At 34.4% G+C, this 22,060-nt stretch overlaps 2 protein-coding genes across 3 annotated transcripts; one reads left to right on the top strand and one right to left on the bottom strand.

Moving 5' to 3' along the window:
* Positions 1 to 185: 185 nt before the first annotated feature.
* On the bottom strand, positions 186 to 10,143 carry LOC110612018 (serine/threonine-protein phosphatase BSL1-like). Of its 2 annotated transcripts, XM_043961461.1 has the most exons (21): positions 9,609 to 10,143; positions 9,458 to 9,518; positions 9,260 to 9,338; positions 9,071 to 9,150; positions 8,885 to 8,979; positions 7,558 to 7,657; positions 7,402 to 7,471; positions 5,624 to 5,725; positions 5,422 to 5,503; positions 5,184 to 5,354; positions 3,902 to 4,085; positions 3,565 to 3,763; positions 3,321 to 3,488; positions 2,977 to 3,215; positions 2,240 to 2,324; positions 2,051 to 2,149; positions 1,771 to 1,970; positions 1,613 to 1,688; positions 887 to 1,022; positions 667 to 806; positions 186 to 549 (listed from the first exon to the last, which is right to left on the bottom strand). In XM_043961461.1, exons 1-21 carry the CDS (start codon positions 9,811 to 9,813, stop codon positions 466 to 468), a joined length of 2,655 nt encoding a protein of 884 aa, XP_043817396.1. In that variant the 5' UTR covers positions 9,814 to 10,143; the 3' UTR covers positions 186 to 465. The 2 variants fall into 2 exon arrangements, with proteins under 2 accessions (XP_043817396.1, XP_043817399.1); XM_043961464.1 differs by lacking the exon at positions 9,609 to 10,143 and having other exon boundaries at positions 9,071 to 9,140.
* Positions 10,144 to 16,657: 6,514 nt separating this feature from the next.
* LOC110612013 (gibberellin receptor GID1B) lies at positions 16,658 to 19,344 on the top strand. Its single transcript, XM_021752638.2, has 2 exons — positions 16,658 to 17,241; positions 17,833 to 19,344. Exons 1-2 carry the CDS (start codon positions 17,203 to 17,205, stop codon positions 18,826 to 18,828), a joined length of 1,035 nt encoding a protein of 344 aa, XP_021608330.1. The 5' UTR covers positions 16,658 to 17,202; the 3' UTR covers positions 18,829 to 19,344.
* The last annotated feature ends 2,716 nt before the right edge of the window (positions 19,345 to 22,060 follow it).

Here is a 22,060-nt window from a genome sequence, read left to right as displayed (position 1 = left end):
CAAAACTCAAACGCGACGATCCCATTAAACTTGGGAACAGATCGAGCGCAAACGCGTAGGAGTCATGTGAAGGCCTCTTAAGTCTTAACTGAGGTTCCACTATTGATGATTGCCAACCCAAATTTAATAATTCTCATTATCATTGGAACAAATAATAATAATAATAATAATAAACAACAGTCATATAAGACTAAAAGCCTCTCAGCCTCGGTATTACAATGCACAAAAACCAACCCAAGTTCCCTCCGTGTGAATTATGAACAACGAAAGAATTACAAAAACTATCACTTATACTGATTGAACATATGTTACACTCCCTGAATAATAGCTAAACCTTCTATCATTTTTGAGCTGTGTACACTAAACAATTTTCATCTTTGCAACTAGTTCATCATAAAGTACAACACCACCCGTGCCAATCGGAAAATACTTTGCTTTTAAATAAGGGCGGAGATGAAACTAACTTCATATGTACGCAAGTGAACTCCTGTCAAGGTCAGGTTGTGGGCGACCCCGAGTAGGGGTAGGCGGTCTTTGGATGTTAAGTTCCTGCACAACATAAGAAACATACAGGATGGACAGTAAGAACACCTGTGAATAAGTTGTTCTGAATTCATTTTGGCACCAAGGGACAATTTGCAATGTCGATAATTTGAGAAAACTTGCCTGCATCCATGTATCATCCATCACACGTTCTGGAGATGTCTCTGGTGATTGAAGAGGTGGCGGCAAAGGATGGATCAATTTTGGAACCACAACCAAACCCCTGCCAACAACTAGTATAGCTCCAGCATTGTTTGCAGTTCCTATATAGATATTACCAATATACAAAATTAGGACGCTTATAAAAGTACAGGTGGAGAAAACCCAAGCTACTTTTGCTCACCGCAATAGTTTGTTGCAGAGAAGAGTGTAATCAATTGACCTTGAGCAAACCGTTCAAACCCATCCATAACACATTCATGCGCCCTAATGATCAGTTGCAGCTTATTTTTCTTACAGAAGTCAGTTACACGGTCAGGCTGCCATATGATCATAGTAAATAAATAAGAAAGATGGGTGCAAAGCTTAGGTACTTGCATGATGTTCAAAAGCATCAGATTTCAAAGGTGCAGGACTAAAACAAGTTCACTAAGAAATTGATACCAACATAAAATGTCGGTAGAATTTTCATATCCTGACAGAAATTAATTAACATGATAAATGAAGGTAGTGGAGAGAGAGAGAGCACACCATAAAGCATGCATCAACAGTTAACAAATTTTCAAGGGTTCATTCCTTAAGTATCTCATAGTTATCACAGTCACTAGGGTTTATTTTATATGATGTGATGCATGCTAAATGTATAACCAACCATCATGAACGAGAACACACTGCAAATAATCAGACATGAGAAAAAAAACATAAAGCACGCATCAACAGTTAATGAACTTTCAAGGCTTTATTCCTTAGGTATCTTATACTAAACATGAAGTCAGTTAGGTTTTAATTTCTATGATGTGCTGCATGATAGATAATGATAACCAACCCATCATGAACAAGAACACACTGCAAAACATGAGATATAGAAGAAACACAAAGTGTTTCAAGTAGCAAATGCTAACAAATGTACCCCGAAAGTGACAAGACCAGGGCCTCTAGCATTTGGTCTCAAACCCTCTATGCTATCATTTTCTGTTGGATCAGACCTGTGCAAAGACATGCCACAAGACATATTAATGAAAGAAATAATAGACAGAAAATAATGGACAAATACAAAGAGAAACATGCCATAAAAGATCCATTAGAATTATAGATCCAGCATCCATAGTTATGGGCCTTTCGATCTTCTCTATCTGCTCCACTGAATGAATAGATCTGCCTATACCACCATGCATGCAAATAATTTTCTTCTCAATAAGTGCAGCAAGTGGAAGAAAGTTGAATAGTTGATTAAAACGTGTCCATGCCCATATCCCATCACTTTCTCCCTACAAATACTATTGGTTATCAGCACCAGAGAGATTTTCAAATTCAATATAAATAACCACATGGCAAATGTTTATCATACCATTCTCTCAATGCATTCAAGACGAAACCCAAAGAGAGCATTTATGTCAGCAGCTTCATGGTTTCCCCGTATCAGATGAACATTCTCAGGATATTCAATCTGCAAAGAAATAACAAAAGGCATGAGGAGCTTAAACATTAGAACAGATATGAAATACGGTCTAGTATTCCGTCAAAAAAGAGGCTTTTCCTTAAGTGCAAGAAGCAAAGTTATAGTCTCTAAACTGTGCTGCCCTCGATCAACATAGTCTCCCAAAAACAAATAGTCAATGTACCTGCAATAGAAAAATGAAAAAGCTGGTTAAACAAGAAGTTTGGGGATTTACAAATGAATCTTTGTTGTCAACAAGACCATCAAAGGGTACATACTACGTACTCAAGTTCAGGCCTATTTTTGGAACAAGGTTTCCATGATCATTCACCACACTTAGTATTATACAGACAGTATGAAGCACTTAACATTTGACCACCCCAACGTCAAACACAGACTAGAAAGATTGCCTTGCACTTCCATGGGGGCAAACAATTAAAGATACTAGGACCGAAAGTTGAAATCAAAGTAGAACCTCACTCCAGTGTGCCATAAGCATACAAATGAATGCTTTTCTTTTTTCATTTTTATATAATGCCAGAGCAAGAGACAGAGGAGAGAGACAGAGAGAGAGAAATTGGAAAAAGAAGGGTGAAAGTGTTAATTATATAATTTAGTCCACTTCTAAATTATCAAATAGATGGAAAAATAAATGGACAGGTCATTTTACAGATGGAACTAAAGCTTAGAAACGTTTTAAGATATTTTCCAAACTAGAGGGATAACAGTGTTAAGAAGTCAAGGATTAAACAGTATTTAACCTTATTCATCAGTTTCTTGCACTATGCAATTTTATTCCCATAGGCAAATGCTATGAGCTCTAGTATGATACTCACGTGATATCTCCTGCAGTGGAAGGAAATCCATATTCATCAAATAGACGCATCAGGTCACCAAACTGCCCATGAAGATCACCAAAAACTTTAACTGGAGCCTTCAATTGAAGAACTGTGGGCTCATGCATAAAGATCTGTTCGGCTGCATAGCAAAGCTCGCCTACTTCATAAGAATCCAGGAAAAACCTTCGATTAGCTGGAGTTTTCCAGTTCCTAGGCCTAAGCAACGTAGAAATAATCTGCAAGAAAGCAAACAATTATGAGCTAGCACTTAAATAAATTAAGAATACTCATATATCTATTAGTACTCTTATTTTATCTAATAAATTAAGTTGCTAACTAGCCTTCTTATGCAAGCCCTGAGGAGACTTTTGCCTGTTGAACTTTTTGGCAGCATATGGTGTGTCATTATTCATAGGAAACATCCTTCTGCTTTCATTTTCAAATTGATCTAGTGACAACTGCCTCACAATCCCACCGAGGTTCCCCACAGCCTCTTTAGCTACCACAACCTGTAACAGTGAAGCAGTATGAGTTTGCAACTAGGCAATTGATATATAAACTATAAGGAAGTTGAAGAGGACATACAGCTCTAGGATGAAGGCGAACATCAGCCTCAGCATCACTACCATCTGAAGTTGCTTCTGCAGCTAGTGAGTTGTCATCAGATACAGATGTCTCTTCAGCAGAGTTGGCAGATGCCTGGGCAGCTTGCCAAACAGCGTTAGCTGCCTCAGCTTCAGCAGCAGAAGCCTCCCTAAGTTTCTCCATAGAATTTTTGTCCATGCTGCCAATGAAGAAGTGTAAATGAATGAAAATTTATAGAAGCTGTACTATGATAAACACCCTTGCATCATGCATGTGCACTGCACAAAATAAAAATGCATGTGAGAGAGAGAGAGAGAGAGAGAGAGATGCTTACAACCTGATACCACAAGACAAGGGGCTCTCCGGTCCATCATTTGAAACTGTTTCATAGCGATTAGCATGAGAATTATTTATTCTAGGACTTGTTATAGTTGAGGCTCGCTCAGATGTTAATACAGGAGAATTAATGTCCGACTGAAATGGTGAATTTTCAGCGACAAGAAAATCATCTAGCAACACATCTACAGAGAGCAGATAAACTGGTATTAAACTTGGATATCTTATCTCAACTTGCAGACTCACATAGTAGAAACTTAATGCACATAAGGTATATAATTAAGATTACACTGAAGAACAAGAACTAGTGACTGTTCACTGAATGTGCATAACCCAACAAACAAGAAGACATGAAACCTCATATGGGAATCCAATCTCTGTGCAAGGAGAGAAGTTCAATTATCATAGGCAGCAACTAACTGGCTAAGGCCAATCAAACACACTTAAAGAAGCACTTGATATATTCAGCAATAACAACTCAAAAGTTAAGACTAAGTGTCCAATTGGGAATGGTTAAGAACTAGCAGATAAGCATAGAACCACAATGAATGAGAAAAAGAACTGGACAACTGAAAATCTGAAGTGAAAAAAGGGATTAACCAAACCAATCAGATCAGTTTCGGTTTTTAAAGTTGATCTTTTGTTTCAGTTTCCGATTCAATTCTGTTTTTAGTGTCATAAAGTTCATTGGTAAAAGTACAGGACATTTTATACATAATTTATGCTAGATTAGAAACAGCAGAGATTGTGATTCATAACGTTTGGCTTAGATTAACTACAAATATATTCATGCAAGACAATGGGGTTACTTAAAAATTGTTGCACATAATAAAAAGCTTTCAATTATATGAGTTTTGCTTTTTAATTTACTAATTCAGTGTAACATATGCAGTACAACAACTCAATGCGTGGTGACTAGTCTCCATATCACACTTATCCTTATAAAAAAAAGTGTAAGGTTCATACCGAAACAACCAAAAAACTCACTAATTGTACACGGGAATAAGCAACACATGCTCTTACCAGTGTATGCTTGTCATGTATCTTGCTGAGCATCAAACGTAAGGCATAAAATGTGGGAGGGTGCACAAAAGTAGCAATGCTACATTTTCTAGCAAATTAAAGCATAAACCTAGGGATGCTACCCACAAACATCAAAACTAGTCCCTTCTTGCACACTCAATGGAATAAAATTCTGCTACTCCCAACTCAAATAGATATATTCTCAATAGAACTAAAGAAGAAAAGTTATAGGCTCAACAATTTGGTAATACAATCATTACCTCCCCTCAGACCGCCGTAAACATATATTCGGACACCAACAGAAGCAGATGCATGGCGACAACGACGCATTAGCTCCAAAGCAGGATCAGACTCAGTATGTCCCTTGCTGGTTTTTGGTGAAGTCACAAGCCCATTTTTATCCAACCAAACACCAGCAGCAGTGTCCAACACTAAAACATAGAAACAACAAAGAGGTTACTTGTTAAACAGATGAGAGCTAAAAATGCCAAAACTTACCTGCAACAGCTGCTTCACTTTCTACTGAACGCCCCCCCTTCAGGACACCTCCTGTAACATGCAATCGTGCACCAACAAAAACCTGATAGCAAGGTAGGTCATTAGGGGGGAAAACAAAAATTAGAAAGTATGAAAAACTATAATCTCACTTTTCTAACATAAATCTAAAAGGTATGAAGTTCTGCCCTCATTGATCACTCACCGCAGCATGCTGATACCTTGGGGAAGGAGATACCCCAGGTGCAAGAGTCCACTCCCATTGACCATTTCTATGCATTAAGAGCCCATAAGCATCTCCAAGTGCCTGTTTAAGCACACAACAATAAAGAATTAAACCACAACTTAGAAAACATGATCATCAATAAACATAGCTTTAAGAAACATATTAATATTGAAGCACCTTAATGTTGTTATAATTTGAAAACGAATTTTATTAGAATCCTCACTGCTAAGGGAATGGCAGTAGTACTTGTTGGAAACAGCAGAGACTACGGACAAAATTATTTTTTTTAAAAAAAAAAGAACAGAAACTCCACTTTCTCATTAGTAGAGGTAGCAGTAGGCATGATTTTGACCCATATTTGTGCTATTTCCAAGCCTTCTCATCAAATTTGAAAAGGAAAAAAAAACATGTCTTTGATTTATCTGGGTCCCAATTTGTTTTTACCAATCAATTTATATCCCTGTTTCTATTTCATATACATATGTCTACTATTGAGTTAATATATAACTTACTCAGGTTATGTTGGAATCAATATCGGGCTCTAGGTTTTATATCTAGGGAATTAATTTAAAATTGAATGGAAACTCCAATTTCTTGTTAGTGGAGGAAGCAGGCATGATTTTGACCCATCTTCCAGTCATTTTCCAAACCTTCTCATTAAACTTGGAAAGAAAAAAAAAAGATTTCTTTGATTTATCTGAGTCCCAATTTGTTTTCATCAATCAACTCCTTTTCCTGTTTCTATTTCATATACATATGTTTACTACTTCGTTCCACTTACGAGTAATCTAATAATTATATCACTTTCTCATGTTACATTGGAATCAATATTGGGTCCAAGTCTTGTAATTTAGTGGATAAGGACAGCACATCATCCACGACAGGCAAGATGCACAGACTGATTATGCCGGACAGGCAAGATGCACAGACTGATTATGCTCAATATTGTACAAATATCCACCTCATCCTATCTGCTATGCAGATTTTATAAACTATGGGTTTTGAATTTGAAGCTGTATACTACCATTATCAATTTTAGTTCTGGACATAAAAGTTGTAACGTATCGGATTGGAGTAAGACATGTCTGCCCACTGAAGGTTCCATTGTGAGAAAATCTCAAGCAATTGATGGATTTTAGGGTTCAAATTTAAGGAAGAGGCAAAGATTAGGGTTATAGAAGAATATTTTGAATGAAATGAATGAAGGAAAAAAGAAAGAGGGGAGAGAATGAGACGGTAGACAAAAAGGCTTTGAAATCAAATTCCTACATAGGTATAGACTTGATCAGGATTAGGGACCCAAAACAGGAAGATCTAACCTAAGTACTGAATAAGAAGCAAACAACATTATGTATTATTCATAATGGAAGAAAAAAATTTCATAAGTGATGCTAAAAAATGAACTCCCTAAGCAGAAAATTTTACAAGAAAATCTAAACTTCACAATTATGAATTAAATCAAAATAATATCTAAATTATGTTTCACTTGACTGCATCACAAATTACAGTGCTCAGAAGTCAGAAGATCTCATTTACTTTGATTAAATTGGCGATGAACCAGGTTTAGGCATGGCCAATTCATTTTTTTATTACTATACAAAATTGAAAAGAAAGAAAGAAAGAAAGAACAAATGGTAAGCTGTCATGGTGGAAAACCTTGCTGATAAGATGCAGTAAACCACTATGGTGTATTAAGAGTATAAAATAAATTATTGTAACTGACTGCTTTACAGCCCAAAGTAAAGAAGAGATCATACCACGCCTGAGGAATCTCTTCCACCGCAAAGCAAAAACATGCCATCTGAACGGGCACTAGCTGTTGCATACCTATACCATGTTAAACATAAAACATATAATGCCTAGAGAAACAGCAGTTGACAATTTTGCAGTTTTGACAAACTAAATGCACTTACATTCTAGCAGAAGGTCTATCACCTTCAGGATTTAGTCTTTGCCATGCATATGGCTTCTGGGCAGTATCCAAAGCCCATGCATCAGATAAAGCTCTTTTCCCTATACATTAATAGGAAATAAGTAATTGCACTTCTTTGGATACAAACAAAAACCACATAATCATCCTGTCGATGCAAACATCCATTGCATAGAAAATTATAAAATGCAAATTTAATGCAAACATCCATAGGCTACGAAATGGAGTGACGACACTAGTAAGTTAACTCAAAAGTTCCCATAAATTTATCAGCAAAAAAGTAATTGTAGGACGGTAGAAGAAGAGAGATAAAAAGACACAATCTCATGGAACAGAATGAGTTCCTACCACAACAGATTTTTTCCCCTACACAACCCCATCTACTAAGATAAAGTAAAGAACCTTGCATGTGTAATCTAAATCAAGTTACTACTTCAACAATTGCTTGCATAACTAACTGCCGTTCTCAAACTGTATTTTAGGCCACTTTAAAGTTTTTGTACCATTACAAATTTGTAGCGGAAAATCATTCAAATCACACTTCCCCTCTCTGCAACCACTAACTACTAAACCTGTTGGTTCCTTTTTGCAGCTTTGCTAACTAGATTCCAGAACTACACCTAACAAATCAATTTACACTGAAATATTTGACATAGCCATTAATAATAATTAGTTAGAAAGAAAATAGGAATCTGACTAATCACATAAATCTTTGTGCCTTTATGGCAGAAATGCTGAGCCATTTGACCATAAAGTGTTAAAAGAGAAGGTCTTGGTCTAGTTCTGCCATTTCTTGGTTAAAATTAACATGGAAAAGGCAATATCAATGGAAAGGAACCTAACACATTTTCCCTAGCCAGAGTTATAGTGGGTTACCATGCAAATTTGCTACCTAATCATACTATATCGATTACCACTCAAAAAAAATACCGGTAGCCTGGGTCCTAACCTAGTAAGCAATTTTTTTGGTCACTCCCAGCATCTTATGTATCGATTCTGCAATTAATGCAGTGCAATCCACATGCCAAGCCGAGAAAATAGGCCCCCCAAACATGCTGTTCCTTACAAAAGGAAGGCTATACATAACTGAGGGCCAATGATCAGACTGAGAACATTCATGAAAACCAAAATTCCATCGAATAACGAGTTCAGTTCCAAAGGGATTTCTTGTTAGTATGTACGAGTATTTGAACAACTAGAATTTTGTTTCCCACTGTAATGCTACAAAGGAGAAAAGGCTAAGTACAGCATAGATTGAAGAAAATAAAAATAAAAACAAAAAATGAACTTGGGAAACAAAAACTTCTTACCATCATTGCCAGTGACAGTAACAAGGAATCTTTGGGCAACCAGGTCCATTACATGCCCATAGCGAGGCCCAGGTCCCTGTCCTTGTACAACCAGTCTACCTCGCAGAGATAGATCCTAATCAGTTCATAATTTATAATACACAAACGTTTGCAAAAACTTTGAAAGATGAGATTATAGAAACTCACCGGTGCCACTTGAACTTGTCATTGGTCAAGTCAAGCACATAGAGATCGTCAGTTGAATGCCCAGCAGGACCTATCCCGCCCTAGCCAGTAATCACCAATTCACGTTAGATAACAGAATATCCATCAATTTAAAAAAAAAAAAAAAGAAACTTAATTTCAATCTTCCTCCATAGTTCCTTGTCCATTCACCTGAAAGACAACCATAGTACCAACAGCAGCTGCCGCATGCGCAGCCCTAGGAGACGGCGGTTCCCCAGCGGGTCGTATTCTAATCAGACAGCAGTTCAAGAAGTGCAGCTTAAAGTCAAATTCAATCCCACCATTTAACCCCAGCCTCAGCCCCACCCCCAACCCAAAAAAAAAAAAAAAAAAAGAAGCTTAAACTACCTAGTCCATTTCCTAGTAAGGACGTCGTATGAATGAACTGAATTGGTGACTCCAGCCAGTCCTACAATAAATCAACATAACAATTGATTAAGCAAGCATCATTCCGGCAATTCTTATGGGAAAGTAGGGAGGAAAGAAGAGGAACCGTAACTGATGCCAGGGACAGAGGAAGAGCCGCCTCCCTCAATGGCAGTGGCGCCTCCAAAGAGAATCAAGCGGGGTCCATGAGTGTTGGTGGCAGCAACAGCCGTCAAAGTATGGGCGCATCGGTAACCAGGAGCATCTTCATCGGTATCCCAGTAAGTCTCCACTGGACGATAGGTGGGAGCCGGGTGTAGCCACGGTTTCGAAGCCATTGCAGAGGCAAGGCAAATTCACGAGGATTAAAGATCACGATATCTGAGGATAGTAATAAACAGAATACGAACCCTAAGGTCGGAGAACCACGGTGGTGGATTTCGCTATGGTGGTGGGGCGGCCCGGGCTAAAAGCTCCGGACCATTTTTCATTATTTTTTGATAAGTATAATATAAAATATTTTACGGATATATACCGCTAGTAATTTTAAAAATAATAGAAAATAGAATTAGCGCATAATAATACTATTTTCTTTGACATTTTGGGTTGGAGTTGGAAAAATGAAGGCATCTCCGCGAGATGGAAGGCCAAGTGATTAGAAACATTAAAGGTTTCATGTGAGTATGAGCGGAGAGTACTTAAAATGAGCCAACTCCCTCTCCAGTTTTATCAAGAAGTTTTCTCCCTGGGAGTTTAGTCTCTCATTTTAGATCTAACTCTTTTGGTATTGAGATGGTTGCATGTAATTCCTTTCTCTTTTTAAGCTTCAACAATTTTAGTAATATGGCCTTTTTATTACTATTGTTGAAGGGAAAATTGATGAGGCCGCCGTAATATGTGTTTCTTGGTGGCCGGAGGAATTTTTGGAAAAATGGAAGCTCTACCATTGGATCATATTTGAATCAGCCATGGTTTGGTCTCTAAAGTTCAACTTGGGCTGAATTTTTATAATTTTAAAAAGGTTATTATGTATTTTTTGATATAATTTATGTGAATTTCATATTTTATAAGTTTAAAAGAAATTTAAAATATCATATTTTTTTTAATAAATGATTTCAAATTCAAGCCAAAAGAAGAAGAAAAAAAGAAATTGTACATCTATAAGTACTATTGCTATGCGTGTAGGCTCTAATTTATGCAATGAGAAATGATGAATTGGATTCCCATAAAACTTAAAAGTGTGAAAGGAAAAGAAGGCTGTGCTTTTTTCGCATTTCATGATTGCTATGGACCTCTGTGTTATTGTTGGATTTTAGTCGTGCCTGGACGAGGAAAGCCCTAAACCAGTCGCTACAAATGTATGCATATTGTTGATTTTTTTATTAAAAAAAAAAACTAAAAGTGGTCAATTACTATGACTATTTGAATATATGATGCCAGATTGGTTGCTCTTATTCTAGAGAATCAATCCAGTCAAGCTCCAGCATGTCAAAGGTTGAAGAGTCTAAGCCAAGAAAATTCCCACCGGGGAATGGACCAGAGCTCTGTGGAATAGATCTAAGTTGAGTAGTTTAATTCATAAAATATCTTTATCTCTAAGAAATTAGGAAAGTGGAGATTCGAATCTGGTTTTATTAGGTCTTATTAATTTAAATAAATAAATAAAAAAAAGCAAAAGGCATGGGCTCTCCTCATAAATGCAAATTAGGTTGGCGTTGATGCCTCGTAAATTGACCGTTGGTTCTTTAGATATTTATAGGCATATAGCCCACAAAGGATATTGATGCAGACTTCCACAGCTCCCTACCTAAGGCCCAACCCCAACAAAATAAATTTCTGCATGCTAATGTTGATTTCTTGAATTTTGTCAATTTCTCTGGCAACACCCCAATCCCAATCCCAATCCCAACAATGTATAACAACACTGCAGACAACTCACTAATAAAATAAAAATGTTGCAACATGCCGGAAGCTGTTTACGTTCATTGTCTGCTACTGTACCAGCATGTGCATCTTGTGGGATTTTGATGATTATGCCTAAAATGACATGCATACTCAGAGAAATACAGCAATCAATTTACAGAGAAGTTGTTAGTTAATTTGCCAGGTTTTTGGGGAACCGATAACCACCAATAGATCTGTACACTGCGCCCAATAATATAGTGATAAACTCTCTGCATATGATTTTGTTAAAACAAAACCAAGAGAACCATTGTTAACAAGCAGCCCCCCCATATCAGAGAACATTAAAAAATCTACACCCATTGATTCGCTATATATCGATAAAACGAGAGAATGTTGGAGCAATTTCTATTCCTAGTTATTCCAAGTCAACCAAACATGCCATAGCATTAGCACATAATAAATAGCCCATTCTCTTTTCCTTTTGGACATGTTGGGCTCTATCATTGCTTGTCTATTTTCTTGTACAGAAATCTGGGCCAGATGGACTAGATTAGCCTTGCTCTGTGCCATTAATTTAATTAAATTAAAAAAAAAAGGGAGCAGTATCCTGAAAACAAGCAGAGAGAGCGTTTGGGTTAATGGAAGGAGTGAGCATTGGAGAAATTGGGTCTGAAGAGAGGGAACCACATTATGCTTTTATGTCGTTATTTGGTTGAATGAGATTACAAATCCTGGCTGTCAATCATCATTCTCATCACTCTTCAATTCCATTCCCCCCACACACTCTAACACTGGTGTTGGCTTGCTTCTTCAACTAAAAACTAGCTTATTACATTTTATTTTATTAATAATATAATAATTGAGAATAAAACTTATAAAAATAATTAAATAAATAAAAATGGGTTTGGATCCACAGAGCCTTAATAAATTCTCCACTCTTCAATAATCGTATTTCATGTTAACAAACACATGGTCTAATTTATTAGCTAGTTGCTTGGGGATTAATTTATTGGTGTTAAGGTCTACTGACTGACCAAAATAAATGAATATCATATACCATTGACAATTTTTTTTTTTTTTAAATAGCTATTGAAATTAAATTAAGCATTAGATTATGGACAAAACTTGCTGTCAAACCCAAACATCCATGAGAAAGTCCCCCACTACTGAAGACTAAAAGCATCAACCATGAAATTGCTATCAAGTTGCATTCTTTATTTTAAAATTTGCTTACAAAATGGGTGGTACATACACACCTATTAATACCTTTGAGGTGGCTTTCTCTTAATCCACAATAATCGCAGTATTATATTACCCACTTTTGGAATTATAAATTTCAAAATTTAATTGATTTTTTCATTTTAAATAAAAAATTTCATACCAAAAAATTATTCTTAAATAAATTATTTTGAACGAAGATATATGCAAGTGTGAAAGGGATATATGTGGTGCAAGCAGACATGCTTCTTGTGGTCAAGCAATTTTGGGGAGTGGTTGAAAGTTTAATAAATTTGAGTTGAATATGTATTAATGATATTTTGCATCAACAAAATAGACCTATTTTTCAAATATCCAGCAGCTCCATTATAAAGAAAAAGGACAAAAGTAAAATTTTCCTGGAAAATGATCCAAAAAATCAAAAGCACATAAAGAGAATCTCTCAAATATGATAGTAATCATGCATGTGATCCTTTGTTTGTAGTCAAAATTAAGAACCCTAACCACTAAAAAACACCTCAAATACATTGTATTCAGTTTGGTGGTCACATTCTGTCCCTAAAAATTAAAGGGTAAAAAGAAAAAAGAGTTTGGTGTTTTTCTCTTTTCTTTGTTTAACTTGAGGGAAAAAAAAAAAGAAAAAAAGAGGAGAAAATATTCCTTGTTCATTGCACATAGCTCTACATCGTTCCCTTCAAGAACCAATTCAAAGATTATCAAAAGCTGACCTTCACAATTGCTTTGTCTAAAGTTCTATGAATCATTGGTTGAATCTGAACTCAAGCCAATTATGCTTAAATTTTGGTGTTTAAGAAAAACGACGGAACATAATTGTCGGGAATTGTATTGAATACTATAAGATTTCTTAGCATTTTCATATTTTTCTTTTAGAAAGAAAAATAAATAAAAATGTATGATGCAGATTTATAAGAGATGGTGGTGCGATTGACCCAATCGGCAGAAGAAGCCAAACGCTTTTTACAGTTGACCTAACGCACAAGAGGACAAAGCTATTGCGGGTGACACGTAAAAATCAAAAAATTAAAAAGAAAAATAGATAAATAAAGAAGGAAACATACAAACGCGGTAGCCATTGAAAGGGAAACGAGAAGGTTGTGCAAAGCAACACGGCAAATATGTTTGGTATGAAAAAACGAGACTCTGTGCGTGTGGCGCTGCCACATGCATGCCCTTGTCCGCCTAGTTAAACCTTGAAATATTCAGATTTAACACCTCAATTGTTTTGTTTTTTTTATAAAAAATAAAATTTGAAATTTAATTGAATTTTCTAGAATTGTAAGGATATGATGGATATGCTTCAACAAATTGATAAACTCGAAGTAGGCATGACATACACGAGTAGTGATTGAGTGAGGTGACCACTTTGATAAAGAAATTCACAATCAAAAAAAGATTCTTAGGATTACCATATTCGTATGACTTTTCCCATCAACAAGCAAAATCCAATGGTCCCGATTAACTTTATCTACAGATAAGCTTGTATCTAAAATAGTACCCAAGCACTTCTATGCTTCGACCACCCAACTTCAAATAAAATAAAATAAAACTCAAGTATATTAAAAATACTTAATTTTAATCCTTTTACACTTATTCATTCACATTTTTATTTAAATTATAAAAATTAAATATCATATTTATATAAATTAAAAAAATTTAAATATCATATTTATATAAATTAAAAAAATTTTATAGTTTGCTCTATCTTATATGAAAAAACTCTCAATGGAAAAACGTGGCTAATACAGACTCATAATCATGGGTCCCACACAGCGAGAAGAAAAGGGGTTTTGATCATCGTATCACAACATGTCTAAAGAGTAGCACTTTTTAAGAGGAGAAATGTCTTACAGCGTGGGACCCATCAGAGTATATGAGCCCTCTTGTGAAGACACGTTTCTCCAATAGACTGTTGACAAGATGCACAGGACTACACAGAATACGACAAAATCCAAAGCCCACATTGGATGACAAAATTAAATAAATAAATAGAAAACTCTCAAGCCCTGACAAAAGGCATGCTGTCACGCGCTTAGCACTAGCGGACAAAAACACATGTCCTCCTCAGAAAGGGCAAGGCTCGTGGTTATGGGAAAGAGTGAGGGGCAGTTTAGGAAAAGAAGAATGTGGGTTTTTGGCAAAAGTGTGGAGATGGAACCCTTTGTCGCCACGTGCCTTGGCGTCGGCCGCACGCAGGAAAGTCTTCGTCTGCTTCCTTTTTCCATTTGTTTTTAGCGAAAATTTTCTACGGGACCCCATAATCTGGCTATTTCCACACTCGGCCATCTTTGCTCTTATCTTATTTCCAACGTATATTAACTATAGTTATTTTAAATTTCATTTATTATTAATTAAATATTATCTTGACATCCATTACCACCAATAGTAATATTATCAAATAAATATAAAAATAAATTTATATATTTTTTAAAAATCTATTAAAAAATTGCTCATATTTTAATTTTAAAATTTTAAATAATAAAATAATTATTTGATATTTAACTCAATTTTCATAATTTATTTTAATTAAATTTTTTTAATCTCTATATCATATCATATAAAATTATTCCTTAAAAAATTTATTATATAAAAAATTTAAATATTTACATTAATTTATATTTATATTTAAAATTTTAAATAAAAAAATTAATTTTTTTCAATTTATTATGATTATAATTAAAAAAATTAAATTAAATAAAAAAACGTGATTAATATATTTAAATTTTTATAAAAATTATAAAAAAATTACTTTACATATTAAAATATGTAATATTTTATTTTATTTAATATTATTTATATAAAATATAATTTTCACATGTTAAAAATATGTATTTAATATATCCATAATTTATAATAGTAAATATAAATTTTTAATAAAATATTTTAATATATAATATTTATATGTGATATTTTATATGAAAAAATATTTATAATAAATATTTATTTAATATTACATACGGTAAATATAAAGTAAATATATTTTTAAATTATTATATGCTTTCTGTTATATAATTGATTAAAAAAAGTTTAATTTAAAAATTAAATATATAAAATTTTAAAAATTTAATAGTTTTTATAATAAAATAAATATTACTTTATTTTTAGTAAAGTGATTACAGAAATTACCATAATTGAGCATTAAACCAAAACTTTTGTTTTGTTTTTTTTTTATTAAAAAAAAAAAAGACAAAATCCCTAACTTACGTGTTGCATAAGCAATAAAGAGCCGTCAAAAGTCGTGTCTGTGGCTAGAGATAGAGGTTTGTTTTTCAGATGTTACAGACAGCGGTTGTTTTTTGTTCAGAAAAAAAAAAAGATATTATTTAAAATATTTCATAATATTTAAATACATTAAAATTTATTAAATAATATATATTAAATCTAGTTATTTTAAATTTTTTTAACTTCTATATTTATATACAGTTTTTAATAATAATTTTACTAAATTATAGATATGGCTCTAATAGTGCTATATGTTCCCCCAAAAAATATATTTTTTATTTATAATCTCAAATAACAAATTATTTTTTAAAATTAAATAATTTATTTATGATGTTTGTCTTACATTACCATTTAGTATCTATGAACATTTAGTATTTATGAAAATAAAATAAGTTAATTAAAAGATTAATATATATAATTTTTTAATAATAATAAAATAATATAAGTTAAGAGTATAGTATAATATTAAATAAAATAAATTATATTAATTTAGATTTACTTGTAAATAGAGTTAATATTGAGATTAAAAAAAAAGAGTTAGTATTACTGTATGAAATAGAGGGAGAATAACTCCTATGAGGTGGCGCGTAGTATTTTATTTTTTTAATAAATTTATTCAACATAAATTTAAATTAATTAAATTAATAAATTTTAAATATTAAATAATTTATGCACAAAAAAAAGGAGAGAGGATATTATCATGATAAAAAAAAAAAAATAATGAAAAGATGAATTAAGCTCTTTTCTAAATAAAAAATAAAAAATTCTAAAGAACTAAGCTTATCAAATGGCAATCGAAGCGTGATAATGGTGAGTGTGTGCATTGTGGAGAGAGAGAGAGGTGGGACCCACGTGAACAGTTTAATTCGGCTGCCCTCTTTGTCGTCTCTGTCGTCTCCGTCCGTCTCAGTCGATCCTTTCCCTTTGACTCTCTCCCTTCTTTCTCATTTCTCTCTCTCTCTCTCTCTCTCTCTCTCTCTCTCTCTAGAGGATATATCTATCTTCGATTTCTTTCACTCACTGTTCCCTTATTTCAGAAACAGGTGTCTCTTCCTTCCTTGTTCAGAACTCTAAACGAGGAATCAATCAACAGGAAGGAAAGAGAGCAGATAAAAAGAGTACAAAAAAAAAAAAAAAGACACGCCCTACTTACATATATTATAGCTCCACAGAATCTCACATACAGAGAAGACCCGGGAATAGGCAGATGCATACGTTTTCTGGGCTTTTCATCTTTTTCATTATCACTCTCCTTCATTCAATCTAAATAAATTAATGTCCAGCTTTTTGTGAAGATCATTTCTGCTGCCTTCTCGCTTAATTTAGCTCTTACTCCTTAGCTATTGCTATACAGAGCCATTCTCATGGCTGGTAGTAATGAAGTCAACCTCAATGAATCCAAGGTATTGTCCCCTCTTCATTTCTTCATCAGAGTTTGACCACCGACGGGAGTGGGGTTTCTTACAACAATTTCTTTTGCTTCATGGGTTCAACGAATTTGTATCAAGTCGTGTTTTTGAAAATGGGAAGCGAGAAATTTGACTCTGGTTATGACAAGAGGAATGGACTTGCTCTTTGGATTTGCTTTGAAGAATGTCATTTTTCGAGCTGCTTTTGCTTTCAATTGCTTGCTACTGTGCTCCCCCTTCACCCATTTCATTGTTGGGTTTTGCAGTTTTAAAAGCTTGCCATCTCATTCTTAAAAATTTGAATTTGTAGTTTACGCCAATCTATTGTTTTCATCTATGGGATTTGATTTAACATTTCTCATTCAACTGCTTTTTAGCAGTGCTGTTGGGTTCTCAGGGTTTATTTTACATTTTCTTGTTACCGTTTTGGTTGCATAAGAAAAGTTCATACACCCTCTGCTCTTCAAAATGTGTATGATCAATCTATCGCTCATTACGCAAGTCAATAGACTTTTTATCTTTTTAACTTTTGAATCTTTAAATTGAAAGACCATCTAATTGTTAAATCCTTTGTGATTCTTGCAGAAGGTTGTTCCGCTGAACACATGGATCCTCATCTCTAATTTCAAGCTTGCGTATAATCTCCTTCGCCGCCCCGACGGAACATTTAACCGTGAATTAGCAGAGTTCCTTGAACGTAAAGTCAATGCCAACACCATTCCAGTTGATGGGGTTTTCTCCTTTGATCACGTCGATAGAACCACAGGCCTCCTTAACCGGGTTTACCAGCCTGCCCCCGTAAACGAGGCTCAATGGGGCATTGTAGAGCTCGAAAAGCCTTTGAGCACCACTGAGATTGTCCCAGTTATAATATTCTTTCATGGTGGAAGCTTCACTCACTCTTCTGCCAATAGTGCTATCTACGACACCTTCTGTCGCCGTCTTGTGAGCGTTTGCAAGGCTGTTGTGGTGTCTGTTAATTATCGGCGGTCACCTGAGTATAGGTACCCATGTGCATACGATGACGGTTGGGCAGCTCTTCAGTGGGTTAAATCAAGAACTTGGCTTCAAAGTGGAAAGAGTCCCAAGGTTCATGTGTACTTGGCTGGGGATAGTTCAGGTGGAAATATTGCTCACCATGTTGCAGTGAGAGCAGCAGAAGCAGAAATCGAAGTATTGGGTAACATTCTTCTTCACCCAATGTTCGGCGGGCAAGAGAGAAGTGAATCGGAGAAGAGATTAGATGGCAAATATTTCGTTACGATTCAAGACCGTGACTGGTATTGGAGAGCATATCTGCCCGAGGGAGAAGATAGAGATCATCCAGCATGTAATATTTTTGGCCCCAGGGGAAGAAACCTCGCAAAACTCAAGTTCCCCAAAAGTCTAGTTGTTGTAGCTGGTTTGGATCTTGTTCAAGATTGGCAATTGGCTTACGTTGAAGGGCTACAGAGAGCTGGCCACGAAGTGAAACTTCTTTATCTCAAGCAAGCCACAATTGGGTTTTACTTCTTGCCAAATAACGATCATTTCTATTGCCTCATGGAGGAGATTAAAAACTTCGTTAATCCTAACTGTTAATAGACTACTTACCCTTACCTTGCCTTACAGGCAGCCAATACATAACAGAAGCTTAACACTTCACTTGGGTTCTTTTTTTTTTCTTCTTCTCCCACTTTGCTGTGATGGTGTGTAGTTATAAGAATGTGTAGTATTACTTCTTACCATGTCGCCGCTGGTGATATATACGAATTCTGTATCTTTGGGGACTGCTAGTTCTTGGTCTGCAGACTGGAGCATACTGTTCATGTCTTCTGAGTGCATGGCCGATTTCTGCGGCTGCTGAGGATCAGAACTTGTTAATGGCATTCAGCTGAGCCACCAGATGTAAATTAATCTTACCCTGTTTCACTTCTGGCCACAAATAATAGCGAACGAAGAAGTGTGGGGGGTAATGTTTGGTGGTTTGATCAATTGGTTTTAGTAGTAAGTTAGCAATTTACAGCAACTAATTTCAGACTGGAATATGTCCAGTCTTGAAATTTAACTTGTATGTTATACTCTTTGTTCTATATAAAAAGATTTTGCATTTTTCTAGTTCTCATTCTCTAGCACTTCCTGTTGCTCAAATATAAAGCAATTTTTACGCACAGAAGCAGCTCATTCAAGTCTAATAACCTTTCTCAAAGCTGATGGATTAACAAACAAGATTTAAGATGATTTCTTCCCAAGGAACAGTGTTTTCTTTCTGCTGGAGATTGGTAGGTGATTTGAAGAAGTGGTGTCTGTGTGTCCCATAAATTGCTTCACAAAGCCTCACATCAGATGTCAAGAAGGGAAAAAAGAAAAGGAAATTTCTTCCTTAGCCAACCCTCAAGTTAGAAATGGACAAAAGAAAAGAATCTCGTGAGGGATGGGGTTGATCATCAGAACAAAATAAAAAAGAAAAAGAGGGAAAAATAAATGATTGGACAAAGGGTCAAAATCATGGACATCAGCAGGTTTCTAGATTGAATTGATTAAATCTTGTCAGCTCCTTATTGCCAATTGCAGTTGGGTTTGTTTGGAGTAGGGGAAAATAGGCAAATACAGGGATTGGCTTGGCTTTGTTTTGACGGAAGGAAAGGAAAGGAAAGGAAACTCATCCTCTAGTGGTTGGGATTTTTGGAAGTATTATGGGGGACCACTTTGAACCAAGTAAAACACCAGCAACCCATCTCCTCCCAAAATTTTATTTTAATCTTAGAGATGTTGGGATTGCTTTTAAAGAGCTTAATGAAGCGCGTGGCAAAAACAGCCAAAGCCAGGACAAGGACATGAACATGGAACAGTGTCTGTAATTGACTTTGTAGGCTCTTTGCTTAGAACAAGTGCTTTGTTTGTTCAAACTTTGCTTGTTTAATTTGCTTGTTGAGATTAACATGGGTTTCTTATGTCTCATATTTTGTCCCATGTAAATAAGCTGTTTGTATGTTTGAAATATTCTGTAAACACAACACGACAAAGCCAAAAAGCCATTGTCATTAATTGGGGCTTTTTCTTTAATGCTTTGATTATGGACAAAATCCTTAATTTGTTTTTGGTGGGTACCTCATTCTTTAATGCTTTTCTCTTAATAATATAATATGTATTTAATATAAACTTGATAGTATATTAAAATTAATTTATCCATCATTAAATTTAATATTTATATCCATATTTATATAATGTTTGATGATAATTTCTAGACATTGTGACCATAGTTAAAAGAAAGATAACAACTTAATTCTATTAAAATTTCATATGGATCTACTTTACATATAAGTTTAGAATTTATTTTGACAGATCAAATTGGGTTCGGACCTATTTACGAAAATCTAACTCGATTGACCTGTTGAACTTGTGGGACAATAGACCCTATAACATTCAGAATTGTATCCACGTATAATAAATCTCATGGGACAATAGACCTCATAATATTATGGATTAGATCTCATAATATTATGGACTACATCTCATACACTAACAAAGGAGAAACCTTTCGCGCTAGAATTTGGGACAAAAACTGTAGTCCCTACAGAGCTGCAGATCTCTACTTACCGTGTCCAATTCAACGATATATTGAAAAGCAATTTGGATTTTTTAGAAGAAATCAAATATGAGACACAAGTACGAACAACTGTCTATCAGCAGAAGACAGCTTGGTATTACAACAAAAAACGTGCATGAAAAAAACTTGAAAGTTAGAAATTTAATCCTAAGAAGATTAGAAATAACGGGAAAGAGTGTTGCTGTTGAAAAATTAGTGTCAATCTGAAAAGGACTATTCGTAATTGCCAAAATCATTAGACCCGGAATATACACAATCGAAAATCTGCAGGAATATTCAGAATCTCACGTCTGGAACATTCATCACCTAAAATCTAAAGGGATATTTTCCATAAAAATATACAATGTAACTGTTATGTCTAAAATATGAATAAAATCGTTTTTTCTACTCCTAAAGCACTACTGAACAGATGATAAAGTTATCAATGAAGTGGATAATCGATTTCAAACTTATATATGAAAGGCCTAACTTGATTAATCTGCTAAATTCATAAGTTAATAGATCTCATAACATTTAAGATCGTGTCCACGTAGTAACAGATAGAATTAAATAGTTATCTGATAATGGAAAAGAGCATAATATACCATACATACAGCTAAATGTAGCTATAGCAGGAGGTACGTAGAGCCAAAAATAATTATAATTATACGTCATTAGAGAATAAAGAAAAAATGAATAAAAAAATAGAGAAAATAAATAATACTAATCTTATCAAAATAATTTACTATTTACTAAATTTTAAAATATAAATGTTAATTAAATTAAGTTTTATTAAAAAATTTAATTTAATAATTATTAAATATATTTCCACGTGGATTGACTTTAGGTTAAAGTTTGAATTTTTACCGATGAAATTATTAGGAATATTCAATTTATTACGTTTTTAACTTTTTGTGTTCAAATTAATAATACAAAAAAAGAGATTCAATTCAAACTTGGGAGTAAATTTTTAAATTGGGAAATTAACAAGGCACGGACAAATATGATTATTGATTTGATTATGAATTAAAGAGCAAAAAGTTACTTCCATCTGTTAGTATGGCCCATAATCATGCAAAATTAATTTTAAAAAAAAGGGAATTTTATCTAATTCATCAATGATGAGGATTGTTGGATTAAAATATATATATAATAACCTAAAACGCAATACATTTACTACTTTAAATAATTATTATTAAGTATTAAAATTAAAATATATAAAATAATAATTTACATGGCTACTTA

Source organism: Manihot esculenta, chromosome 1 (assembly GCF_001659605.2).
Source record: "Manihot esculenta cultivar AM560-2 chromosome 1, M.esculenta_v8, whole genome shotgun sequence".
NCBI classification, from domain to species: Eukaryota; Viridiplantae; Streptophyta; class Magnoliopsida; order Malpighiales; family Euphorbiaceae; genus Manihot; species Manihot esculenta.
This window is presented reverse-complemented; position numbering and strand designations above follow the sequence as displayed.

Bases quoted from the DNA above. Each gene is read 5' to 3' on its own strand.
- LOC110612018 (XM_043961461.1), bottom strand. From the start codon at position 9,813: ATGGCTTCGAAACCGTGGCTACACCCGGCTCCCACCTATCGTCCAGTG. The intron at 9,151-9,259 runs GTGAATGGACAA...ATTACTGGCTAG, and splicing joins GTACTATGGTTGTCTTTCAG to GGCGGGATAGGTCCTGCTGG. The intron at 807-886 runs GTGAGCAAAAGT...ATATCTATATAG, and splicing joins CTCTGCAACAAACTATTGCG to GAACTGCAAACAATGCTGGA.
- LOC110612013 (XM_021752638.2), top strand. From the start codon at position 17,203: ATGGCTGGTAGTAATGAAGTCAACCTCAATGAATCCAAG. The intron at 17,242-17,832 runs GTATTGTCCCCT...TGATTCTTGCAG, and splicing joins TCAACCTCAATGAATCCAAG to AAGGTTGTTCCGCTGAACAC.